Source organism: Littorina saxatilis, linkage group LG12, assembly GCF_037325665.1.
Source record: "Littorina saxatilis isolate snail1 linkage group LG12, US_GU_Lsax_2.0, whole genome shotgun sequence".
Lineage (NCBI taxonomy): Eukaryota > Metazoa > Mollusca > Gastropoda > Littorinimorpha > Littorinidae > Littorina > Littorina saxatilis.
Genome location: NC_090256.1, coordinates 28853683 through 28865492, shown reverse-complemented (window position 1 = coordinate 28865492; position 11810 = coordinate 28853683). Strand labels below are relative to the sequence as shown.

Genomic DNA, 11810 nt, shown 5'->3' with positions numbered 1-11810 from the left:
ATCATCCGAAAGGACGGAGGCGCCGAGAAGGACATCAAAAGCAGACTGAACAAGGCAAGAAATGTCATGCGGACCATGAACAACATATGGAAATCAACCCAGTACAGCACTCACACAAAACTCAAGCTATACAGAAGCTGTGTGATGTCTACCCTCATGTATGGGTCGGAATGCTGGCGCATGACGAAGTCGGATGCAGCAAAACTGTCGTCATTCCACACCACCTGCCTCAGAAAGATCTTGAGAATATTCTGGCCCAGAAAGATCTCCAACAACGACCTTCTCCAACGATGCAACATGGAAGAAATGGAGACACTCATAACCCAGAGAAGATGGAGATGGATTGGCCATGTACTACGAATGGAAAACGACTCCATTCCGAAGGTGGCACTTCGATGGACCCCAGAAGGAAAGAGGAAGCGGGGAAGACCCAAGCAGACTTGGAGACGAACAGTGGAGGGGGAATCAAAGGACCTCAACCACTCCTGGGCGACCCTGGAAAGGCTTGCAAGAGACAGACAAAAGTGGAGGTCCTTTGTCGCTGCCCTACACGCCACCAGGCGTGAAAGGCAGTAAGTAAGTAAGTTAACGCCCAGCCAACCACGAAAGGCCATATCAGGGCGGTGCTGCTTTGACATATAACGTGCGCCACACACAAGACAGAAGTCGCAGCACAGGCTTCATGTCTCACCCAGTCACATTATTCTGACACCGGACCAACCAGTCCTAGCACTAACCCCATAATGCCAGACGCCAGGCGGAGCAGCCACTAGATTGCCAATTTTAAAGTCTTAGGTATGACCCGGCCGGGGTTCGAACCCACGACCTCCCGATCACGGGGCGAACGCCTTACCACTAGGCCAACCGTGCCGGTTGCGTAATTAATGTGTGTTTCATAGAGTAATGTTTTGAATAAGGAAGCGCGCCATATTTATAACGCAAATATTCTAAACCGGGTGCAAAGAAAAGAAAAGTACCTAATGACACCGGATGTTCAGTTTTTTTCCGGGAATTTTTTCTCGGCGGCCAAGTGATTGAACGACTGTACATACGTATACTGCTCGATTTATTTGTCAGATTTATTTGAGTGCTTTACAATACATGAATTATATGTTGTTTAGTTAAAGATATATCCAGAAATAATTTTACGAGAGAGATTTAATGTTGTGTCATCGACGGTCTTTCGCGGGCGGCAGTCCCTTGGCAACATAACAGATAGCAGATCTAACAAGTCTTTGAAGAGAAATGCTCATTGTGAATGCAATGATAGAAAACTAATAATGTAGACAATGTATATATGTGTGTTCTATGTGTGAGCTTGTGACCGACGACAGTTACGGTGCACATGCACTTGTGTACATCCGTTTGAACTTGTGAACTCGGGTACCCCTGTACTATCGGGGATCCACTAAGGTTTCCGAGACTGTGTTTTTTTGGGTAGTGAAATGGTCTGACGGAAGAGCCGATTCTTAAATTTGCATAGGCAAAACGATTGTTTTTTGGTATCAGTTTCTGGAGTAAATTTGTGATTAATGTTTTTGTGAACAAGAAACAATTGACAGGTGACTTTATTCCATCTCTCTTTTTCTCTCCGCCGCGATGTAATTTTGAATAGTTGAAGGTGATGTTAAACACCAAGTAGAGAAAGTAAGGGTGCTCGACACCCCTCGAGTCGAATGTGTGTTGACCTTGTGACGCAGGCACGCGGATGTTGGGCCCTGGAACCTACTGAGACTTTCTTTCTGCTTGGAATTCTGAAGAAAGACAACGTATATTTTTGTGCGTGTGTTTTCTGGACGCCTGGTGTGACATGTTTGGTCACAGGCTGAAATCCTTTGGGATGTGAGGAATTCTTTTGCTGGTAGGTTAATACAATTTTCTTTCTGTAAATGGGTAAGCAGTGAGAAGAAGAGTATGCTGCTTGGGGGAGGATTTATTTGAATGTTTATGAAGACTGTTTTGTGAGTTGAATCAATGTCTGGGAAAACTTTTGTTTATTGAATGCTTTAGAAAACCGTTTGAGAGCATGGTATTGTAGGTATGTTATTTGATAGGAATGATGTGTTTTGTTGTTCAAAGAGTTAGTTTGTGGTGGTTGAAATTGTTGAGTTGTTTGCGTATGCTTACGGCGTGCATTCTGTGGTTTGCAGGATGGCGGAGTGTGCGACGGGGTTCTTTTTAGACGGGGTCTTTTTTTTTTAGATGGGGTTTTCGTAGACGGGTCTTTTTAGATGGGGTTTTCGTAGACGGGTTTTTAGTGGGTTATTTTAGCTAGGTTTTTGTAGATGGGTTTTCTAGCTAGGTTTTCGTAGATGGGGATTTTGTAGATTAGTTCTCGTAGACTGGTTCTCGTAGATTAGTTCTCGTGGACTGGTTCTCGTAGATTAGTTCTCGTAGACTGGTTTTCGTAGACTGGTTCTCGTAGATTGGTTTTCGTAGATTAGTTTTCGTAGATTGGTTCTCGTAGATTAGTTTTTGTAGACTGGTTCTCGTAGACTGGTTTTTGTGGACTGGGTTCTGTAGACTAGTTTTTGTTAGAGGGGCTCAGTGAGTTTTTGTAGATTTGGTTTTTTTTAAGAATTGTTTTTGGGTTGTTTTTTTAGATTTCGTTTGTTTTAGATTAGAGTTTCATTGTGTTTTTTTGGGTTAAAGTGGAGAGTGAGAATTTAGAGTAGAGTTTTAGAATGTAGTTTGGAGGAAGGATTTAGTGTGTTTTTAAAGTGTAGCTTTAGAGGGAGAATTTAGAATATAGTTTTAGAGTGAAGAATTGAGAGCGTTGTTTTTGGAGTTGTTTAGTCCTGTTGTAATACATTGAAAGTTTTGTATTTGAAAGTAAACCCCCGTTATCCCACACATTCCCCTTTTCATCTTATGGAATAAAAGAACCTGGTAATATAACTTGTGTCAGTTGCTTTGAGTGTTTGTGCTCGGTGAGAAAGGGTAAAGTATATTGGCACACGGTTACATATGTTTGCCTCTTAAATTAAAGCTATGGCGTCAAATGATGTCAATCAGCAATAAAGGCACTTGGGATGTCGTTCAACAGGGCCGGACTAGGTAAGTACTAGGGGGGGGGGGGGGGGGGGCGGGTACAGATGGGGGGTCCAGAGGGCAAAGGGTTGCAAGGGGGCTTTGCTCCCTTGAAGCTGAACGTTTTTTGATGTCAGTTTCTGGAGGGAAAGGAAGCCTCTCCTTGAACGAAAAAGGTAAATCAAGTTCGACAGCAAATTTGCCTGAAAAAAAAGCGTTTGGGAGGTACATGCTGAAGCCGGGGGGGGGGGGGGGGGGGGTGGGTGGGTGGGTGGGTTGCGCAACCCCTGTAACCCCCCCCCCCCCCCCAAGTCCGGCCCTGTTCAACAGTGTGCAGTGACGTCAGGAAAATCAGTACTTGAAATGCAGCCTCACAGTGCTAGCAACGGAAATCAATATATATTATACCTACACAAGAAAAATGAATACTGTCATCAATTATTGTGCCATGTAGTGTTGGTGGCGTACAATAAATGAACAATAAAAGTACACAGATTTTGTTAATTTAATTATGATCACCTATTATTCTGGAGCAGCTTGGAACCACTGAACGGGGGCTATAGTTTGGGCATTCTGATAGCCTAGTTTGGGTAGAGCGGATCAGTTTAACTCAGTCCCAGTGTAGCGATGTCATATTTCTTCCTCTGTCACCTTTCTGATTCGGCCTCCGGCGTTGATCTTGTATAAACTCCACACTGAACAAAAAAAACCACACCCTTCGATAGTTACCGTAAACTTCCTTGTATCCGCACACCTTGCTATGCACACATTTTGCCCAAAAGTTGGGGGCCGGTGGGAAGTATTATACCCTTTGCAAGAGCGGTTTCAAGTCTTTGCTAGAATAACGCCGATAGTTTGGTCACTTGGCATGGAAGTGTTCAAAGGATGCGTTATTGCCGATATCAGCATTTTAAGCGAATAAACAAATATCACAATCAAGTGTAAAAAAAATAGTCACGTTTGTCTCTGAAACTGAAAGCCGCGGATCATTTGTTGTCAGTTTGTCACCCAATGAGGGGAACAATGAATAATCATTTCATTTCCCTTTACTCTAATGATCGAATATGGGGGTGGGCGTTTACCAGGCCTACTGTACCCTGTTCGCAGAATGTGACAAAAGTAGGGGGTGGGCGTTTACTCGATACTGGGCGTATACAAGGTAGTTTACGGTACTGACGATCCGGCATTGGGTCAAATTTTTTCAACCAATTTTTTTTAATTTAAAGAAACTGAACTTGTCAAATCCAGGTGCACGGAGCCCCTGGGGCTTTTAGTCATACCTCAGGCAGCTATCCGTTAGAAGAACTACCAAGTTTCATTGACTTGCACCCAAAGAGTCAAGAACTGCGATTTTTTTTACGAATTAATTTCGTACTCGGACCCGGCTGGTCTTGGCCTATTTTTGGATCTAAATTTAGATCAGGTAGATCACCACATCATGCACACAAAGACACGTCACTAGCAAACTATGTCAGACGTCATCATGAGTTTGTGTAAAACAAAATGGAGGCCGGAATCACGAACTCCGACCAAACACCACGTAATAACCAGGTTAATTATGCACTCGCGTGAACAAGAAACTGTCGAGCTTCACAGATGTCGTCGTTGGGTAGTTTTGGGTTTGTTTTACTACCATAGGAGGATTTTTGAACTGTAAATGCACTCAGCTGCAACAAAAACGCAAAACGAAGGCTGTGAGCTGCACTGTGCCATTAAACTTAGAAATTTGATTCATCCTAAAAATGTTTTCCTTCTCATTCAAGGGACGTAACCACTCGGTACACGTTTTCGAAGAAATCGAATTTGGGGGTGAAATAGTAAACAATGTCACCACCAATTTTGTTCACATGCAAGAAACTGACATGCTTTTTGTCCTAAAATAAGTTCACTTCTTTAATTTCACCAGGAAACAACATTTCAGTCTCGAGTATATTATATATCGAGTCAGAAAGGTGACAGAGGCAGAAAGCTGACATCGTTACACCGTGGTCAGTCACTGTGGGTGGGGGTTGGGACCGGAACTTCTTCTGCGTTTAAAAATATCATGCGTGCTTTAAACATTGTTTACGCAACAATATTCTCATGCGACACAAGTGAAACGATGCACAGGATCTACAGTAAGCTTATTAATTTTGCTCTCGGCAATAATAGGTCAGCATTTTGATAAGCTTAGCCTTTCGTAAAATTCCGGTTTGTAGATGGCTTAATGTAGATGGCGTGACTATCAGCCAAGCGGAAACCGGTGCGCACCTGCTTCTGATGCTTTCTTGTGCATAATCTGGCTTATTCTGCTGCAAAGGTAACTATTTACGCGCAGAGTTTCGGAAATGTTGGTCTTTTCGCAAAGTAGGCTATTTGAATTTGCAAGCGATGTTGATCTTGAGGTGAAAAAAAGAGCAAAGGAGCGTAAGCAAGCTAAATGGCCATCACACAAAGAAGTGGTGATTCACGCTGAAACGCGAAAACGATCTTGAGCTACTGATCGTGTTCGACTCTAAATTTTTGTTATGCCAGACAATGGCCCTTGGTGCAATCTGTAACGAGTCAGATCGGACCGATGTAGATACCATACGCGCCAGTAAAATCACTGCGTCTAGTAGTATCGGTGTAAGCTTTGTGGTAAGCACATTATACCGGAAACTGACAAGTTTGTTGCGGAGCCCCCAGAATCACATGCAGCTATCGGGAGGACGTCAGCCAGGCGTCAGCGAAAATTAACTTAAGTCTGAATGTTTCTCCGCCAATTTCAAGCGGTACAATTATCTTGAGGGAGAAAAGTATGTAAAGATCTTGGAAATAAAGCAGATTTGTGATGTAGGCCTACATATTCGATCGATTTTACCCCAAATTCGATTTATTCGAAAACGCACCGAGCGGTTACGTCCCTTGAATAAGAAAAGCAATATTTTGCGTTGAAGCTTATTTCAGTCAAAATACCATTTCTCATCACAAATTAGAATCCAAGGGTGGAATACATGGTCCAAAGTTTGATCAGCAGCACTTTGGAGGGGAGGGGAATATAATGCTGCGTCGCCCAGAACAAATGATGGTTTTGGGTGTGACGAAAAAAAAGAACAGGGCCGGAGTGCTATGTAAATTATGAGCAGTACTTCAAAACCCACAAAAAAATATGACACTACCAGCCTGTTTTTGTATATTGAGCCAAAAAGTGTTGTTTCGGCAAATCGACGTTTCAGTTCCGGAGCAAACGATCCGAGTTTCTTAGCGAATTTGCGTTTAAACGTGTTTTTACCATAAAATAACAATGCACAGCTCGAAAATATTTCCAAGAACAAATCTACAGTACTTTGAAGAAAGAAGAATAACAACTTTCTTGTCCTTTCGATTTGTTTTTTGCCGTGTGCGCTGTAAAATCTCCCTACCTTCAAAGAAGACAAAAAGCAGACATCTTCATTTACTTCCAAGGGAGAAATCGTTGGTCATAAAGTCTTGCAGGACCCAAACATACTTCTCCACGCTTGCTTTTCTTTTCATAATCAGTTGCTTCGCAAAAATAAAATGGTATTGTTTTTCTCAACTTGTCCAGTCAGTCATAACAACCGCAGAACACAGAACTGGGAAACACTGATTGGAATACGAAAGATCTTCGATGACGAAATTATAAATGACGTCATGTGGTCACACCTATCTCGAGAACTAAGCGTCGCACAGAACCAGCGCCCTTCCATTAATAGTCGGTATCAAGTTTGTGTGAGATACTCAGATAAACAAAGCCAGCTGACGTCCTCCCTATGGCTGCAAGTCCTAGGATCAGGAACCGGTGTAACATATCAGTCCCCCGTTTGTTTCACTCGAGAATGGCTTGCGGCTAGCCTCTCGCTAAGCAAGAGAGCAAGAGTGAATATTAAACGGTTTGATGGCTAGCTTAGTACAGTCGGAATCTGTTATAACGTAGCTCAGGGGAAACTGTTTTTACATTTAGTCAAGTTTTGACGAAATGTTTTAACATAGAGGGGGAATCGAGACGAGGGTCGTGGTGTATGTGTGTGTCTGTATGTGCGTGTGTGTGTGTAGAGCGATTCAGACCAAACTACTGGACCGATCTTTCTGAAATTTTACATGAGAGTTCCTGGGAATGATATCCCCGGACGTTTTTTTCTTTTTTTCGATAAATACCTTTGATGACGTCATATCCGGCTTTTTGTAAAAGTTGAGGCGGCACTGTCACACCCTCATTTTTCAATCAAATTGATTGAAATTTTGGCCAAGCAATCTTCGACAAAGGCCGGACTTCGGTATTGCATTTCGGGGCGGGGATGTAGCTCAGTCGGTAGCGCGCTAGATTTGTATCCAGTTGGCCGCTGTCAGCGTGAGTTCGTCCCCACGTTCGGCGAGAGATTTATTTCTCAGAGTCAACTTTGTGTGCAGACTCTCCTCGGTGTCCGAACCCCCCCCGTGTGTACACGCAAGCACAAGACCAAATGCGCACGAAAAAGATCCTGTAATCTATGTCCGAGTTCGGTGGGTTATAGAAACACGAAAATACCCAGCATGCTTCCCCCGAAAGCGGCGTATGGCTGCCTAAATGGCGGGGTAAAAACGGTCATACACTCAATCAATCAATATGAGGCTTATATCGCGCGTATTCCGTGGGTACAGTTCTAAGTGCAGGGATTTATTTTTTAATTTTATTTTATGCAATTTATATCGCGCACATATTCAAGGCGCAGGGATTTATTTATGCCGTGTGAGATGGAAATTTTTTTACACAATACATCACGCATTCACATCGGCCAGCAGATCGCAGCCATTTCGGCGCATATCCTACTTTTCACGGCCTATTATTCCAAGTCACACGGGTATTTCAGTGATGTTCCCAGGGGTCGGCCCTCGGCCCTGGGCCGGATACCTTGGTCTAATGACCGGTACCTTGTGTCTCTGGCGGACAAATGTCCGATAAGTTTATGTCAGAGACGGACACTGACCGATCGTTTTATTGCCACGTCGGACATGGCAACATTGATCCGTTTATTTAGATCAGGCATCAGCAGACATGGGATTCTTCCGTAAAATTACGGAATTCCGTAAATTTTTAGGCTCCAGGGATCATTCTTGAGATTCGTGCAAATCCGCTGAGAAAATGTTGGGGTATATGTAGGTAAAGACCCAAGTTTTTCGGCCGGTCCGCTGATCGCGACGCTCCATTCCATACTATTCTTGAACGGTTGGTTCCTAAAACGGTCAGACTGTTGCTGGTCGATCCGTATGGGAACGCGCTCTGTGTCTTTGTCTCCTACAGTCACCGTTTCAACGTAGCTATCGGGGATTCAGTATAAGCTAAAGCATACCGTATGAGAATGATTCGGCGCCATTTTTACATCGCTTCGAGCCACTTGCCAAAATGATGAGGAAGCTAAAGCGAGACGAAACCGTTCTATCCCGGGAAATTGACCAGCAGAAGTACAAGAAAAATCTCTGGAGATTCGACTGGCTCGATGAAGTTGTATCATTGAGCTGGAAATACGAGAAAGGCCAGAAGACACAAGACGTGAAACTGAAAGTTGGCGATGCTTTTGCTAAAATCAACTTGCCGGGAAAAGCTTAGTGCACTTTGTGCAACGATGTTAATGTTATCAACTACGGTTCCAATGGAAAGACTGCCCTCAAAAGCCACTTGAAAAGCAACAAGCACCTGACTATCCTGAAAACCCAGTCGTGTAATCAGTCACTGGGGTCGTTTGGCACCGACAAGGTAAGAACATTGAAACCACACCGTCACACGCCACCACCCCCCCCCCCCATCCCCGCCTCTCTCTCTCTCTCTCTCTCTCTCTCTCTCTCTCTCTCTCTCTCTCTCTCTTTCTCCTCCTTATTTTGAGTCTTAGCGTAAAATTAATTTGAGAAACATGGGAAGGAAGAGAAAGGGAGGGGGGGGGGGCTATGATTAAGCTGAAATATGCATTTCAGGGCCATTTTTGTGTGTCTAAAATACTAAAAACCTTCAGCTTCTGGGGGCTTTGCCCCCAGATCCCGACCAGGGGCGTTGCCCCTGGACCCTACTGGGGGCCTTAATTATCACTTTTTCTGAATCCCATGTCTGATCAGATGATACGTCTCCTAATCTCCGAATCGGCAACGTCTTCTGTTGTTTGGTTTAGTAACTTCGCCGTTTGAAGACCGCGCAGTTTAAGAATTTCCGAAAGTTCAACTTCCGGTTGTATAGATTCTAGAAACTGCGAATGCGATCATGCCGCCTGCGAAGAAATTGAAACCGGACACTATATGCTGTTTTGATTTAATTTGTGTTTCATGTGTCTTTGCTTTGTTTTTGTATGATGTGTGTAAGAGAGTGCTGATTCCAGGTTCAGTTTGACATATTTCCCTAAGTTCCAGTAAATCGGTATGTACTCAATTTAAAACACACACACACACACACACACACAGAGACACACACACACACACACACACACACACACACACACACAGAGACACACACACACAAGAACTAGAAGAAGGCAAGTTTGGAATACAATTACAATATATTTCTCTCTCTGGTGTGTGTCACAGTGTGTGTGTACCAAAGGAGGATGTGGACGGCTTATTTCTTTCCACGTGAAATGACCGATTGTTTTTTACAGTTCAGGACAAATGTCCTATACTTTCAGCAAGGCTAGGACATTTGTCCTATAAGGACAAAATCCAAGGAACATCCCTGGTATTTTGGTGGACATTTTTATCTATGCCTATACAATTTTGCCAGGAAAGACCCTTTTGTCAATCGTGGGATCTTTAACGTGCACACCCCAATGTAGTGTACACGAAGGGACCTCGGTTTTTCGTCTCATCCGAAAGACTAGCACTTAAACCCACCACCTAAGTTAGAAAAGGGGGGAGAAAATTGCTAACGCCCTGACCCAGGGTCGAACTTGCAACCTCTCGCTTCCGAGCGCAAGTGCGTTACCACTCGGTCACCCAGTACACGTAAAATTCCACTCGTGCAAAAAGCATCAATACATGTGTGTTGCTTGGAATCAATATATGTCAGTGGTCGGAAAAGTTAGCCATGGACGATGGTGTGCCTGCACAAAGATTTGTAGTATAATGTATTGTGTAGAGCATGATTTGGCATAGCCCCATACATCATTATCATATTTACATGAATGTAATGTTTTTCAAGCAAACAGCTTTAGATATTGCAAGGCAGTTGTTAGTTATAAATATTAATAATAACTTGATTGTTTTGTGTGTGTAGCTGGGCTTATACTTAGTGTTAACACTGTCATTTGAGTATTGTTTACTAATTTTGTGTGTTTCTATTTTACTCCCACTGTTTCAGAACAGGACGAAATAATTAACCTGGCAGGATGGATGTCGACTCGTCGTCTAAATTCATTGGATCATTAACCAAATTTCTTCAGTCATTATGCAACGGTTATGTGGAATTCCAGAGAGGAGTGGAGCTGGTTGGTCACATTTACCTCAGTATTGACACGGGAGAAAAAGTTGACTATATTCTCCATGAAAAAGTGAGCAAGAATGATGAGAACTCTGTCACATTTGTCAGCAACAGTTTTCATGCTCAACCTCATGATATAAAGGAGAAAGAGAAGGAAAAGGCATCAGCCAGCAAAAACACCAATGCCAAATCAGGTGCTGGTGCTAGCGGATTAGTGGACACATCTGATGATGATGACATAATGATTGTGGACCAAACTAAAGGCGTGCCTGGTAGCACAAACTCGGGAACCATTCCATCCAGAGGTACCAAGCGTGTGGCTTCACCAAGTCCAGATCAGAGACAAGCTCAGCGAAATCGCAACATAGGAGCACCCTCTTTATCTCGTAGTCCAGGCAGCAACAACCCATTGTTATCACCCACCAGAAATCTTGACAGCAGGCAGCAGTTGGGAGGACCTTCGGCAACAATAACGAGCAGAGATGCGGCACAAGAAAACCTCAACATGGCTGACGTGAAGCTAGAGCAAATTTCAAGGGATGAACTGTTATCTTTAGCAACCCAAGTAGGCGAGGGAGGGTCAGGACCGTCTCAGTCTACATCATCAGCACCTCGACCTCAGCAACAGCGTTCAGGGGCATCTGCTGGTGGCAGTGGAGACGCGGCATCATGGATCAAACAAGAAGCTGCTGATGATAACGGGGGAGGAGATAGTGACACAGGTAATATCTGGCATAAAAACGAAATGGGATTGTTCCAAAGAATTTTTAGATAATGTAACTTTAGACAAAATTATGGGAGCAATAGGATGGAGAACTTGGTAAGACTAAGAGGTGCGAAATGGCAAAGAATGTAAGACTGCAACTTACTTTCTGATTTGATACCAAATGTGCTCGTTTGGATTCATGCAGAAAGGAAACTGACTACTTATTTTTAACATTTATTTTGGCCTTATTAGGTTATTTGACTGTTGTTGATGACTCATGATCTGTTGCAAGATAGATTTGACCTAGTGTTACTAGATTTGACCATGTTGGGATAATCGTAAGTTAATTTTCATGGCCCTTTAAAGCTCAGTCTGTAGCTGCACTGGTTTTGAAACCAGTTGTCACTATAGCGTGATTTGACCCCCACGTTTGGCGAGGGATTTATATATATATATTGGAGTCAACTTTGTGCAGACGCTCCTTTGTGTCTAAACACCCCAGTGTTCACAGCAAAAGTATCGAGACTTTGGCATCATGAACACGTGCAGAGCAAACAAATTCGGGTACTGCTATACTGTATAGCAGCTTACTTTCCACAGGGAGAAAGAAAATATAATTTTCATGAGGGTAACTATATGAAATATTGATATGTTATA

At 43.3% G+C, this 11810-nt stretch overlaps 1 protein-coding gene across 2 annotated transcripts in view; it reads left to right on the top strand.

Moving 5' to 3' along the window:
• Positions 1 to 5034: 5034 nt before the first annotated feature.
• LOC138981680 (SAFB-like transcription modulator) overlaps positions 5035 to 11810 on the top strand; it is a 114048-nt gene continuing 107272 nt past the window's right edge. The window contains exons 1-2 of one of the 2 annotated variants that reach the window (XM_070354682.1): positions 5035 to 5147; positions 10328 to 11169. In XM_070354682.1, the coding sequence (XP_070210783.1) occupies positions 10356 to 11169 (814 nt within the window). In that variant the 5' untranslated portion in view covers positions 5035 to 5147; positions 10328 to 10355. Of the gene's footprint in view, positions 5148 to 5227; positions 5330 to 10327; positions 11170 to 11810 lie in introns of those variants that run through there. The other variant, XM_070354681.1, reaches the window with a different exon arrangement.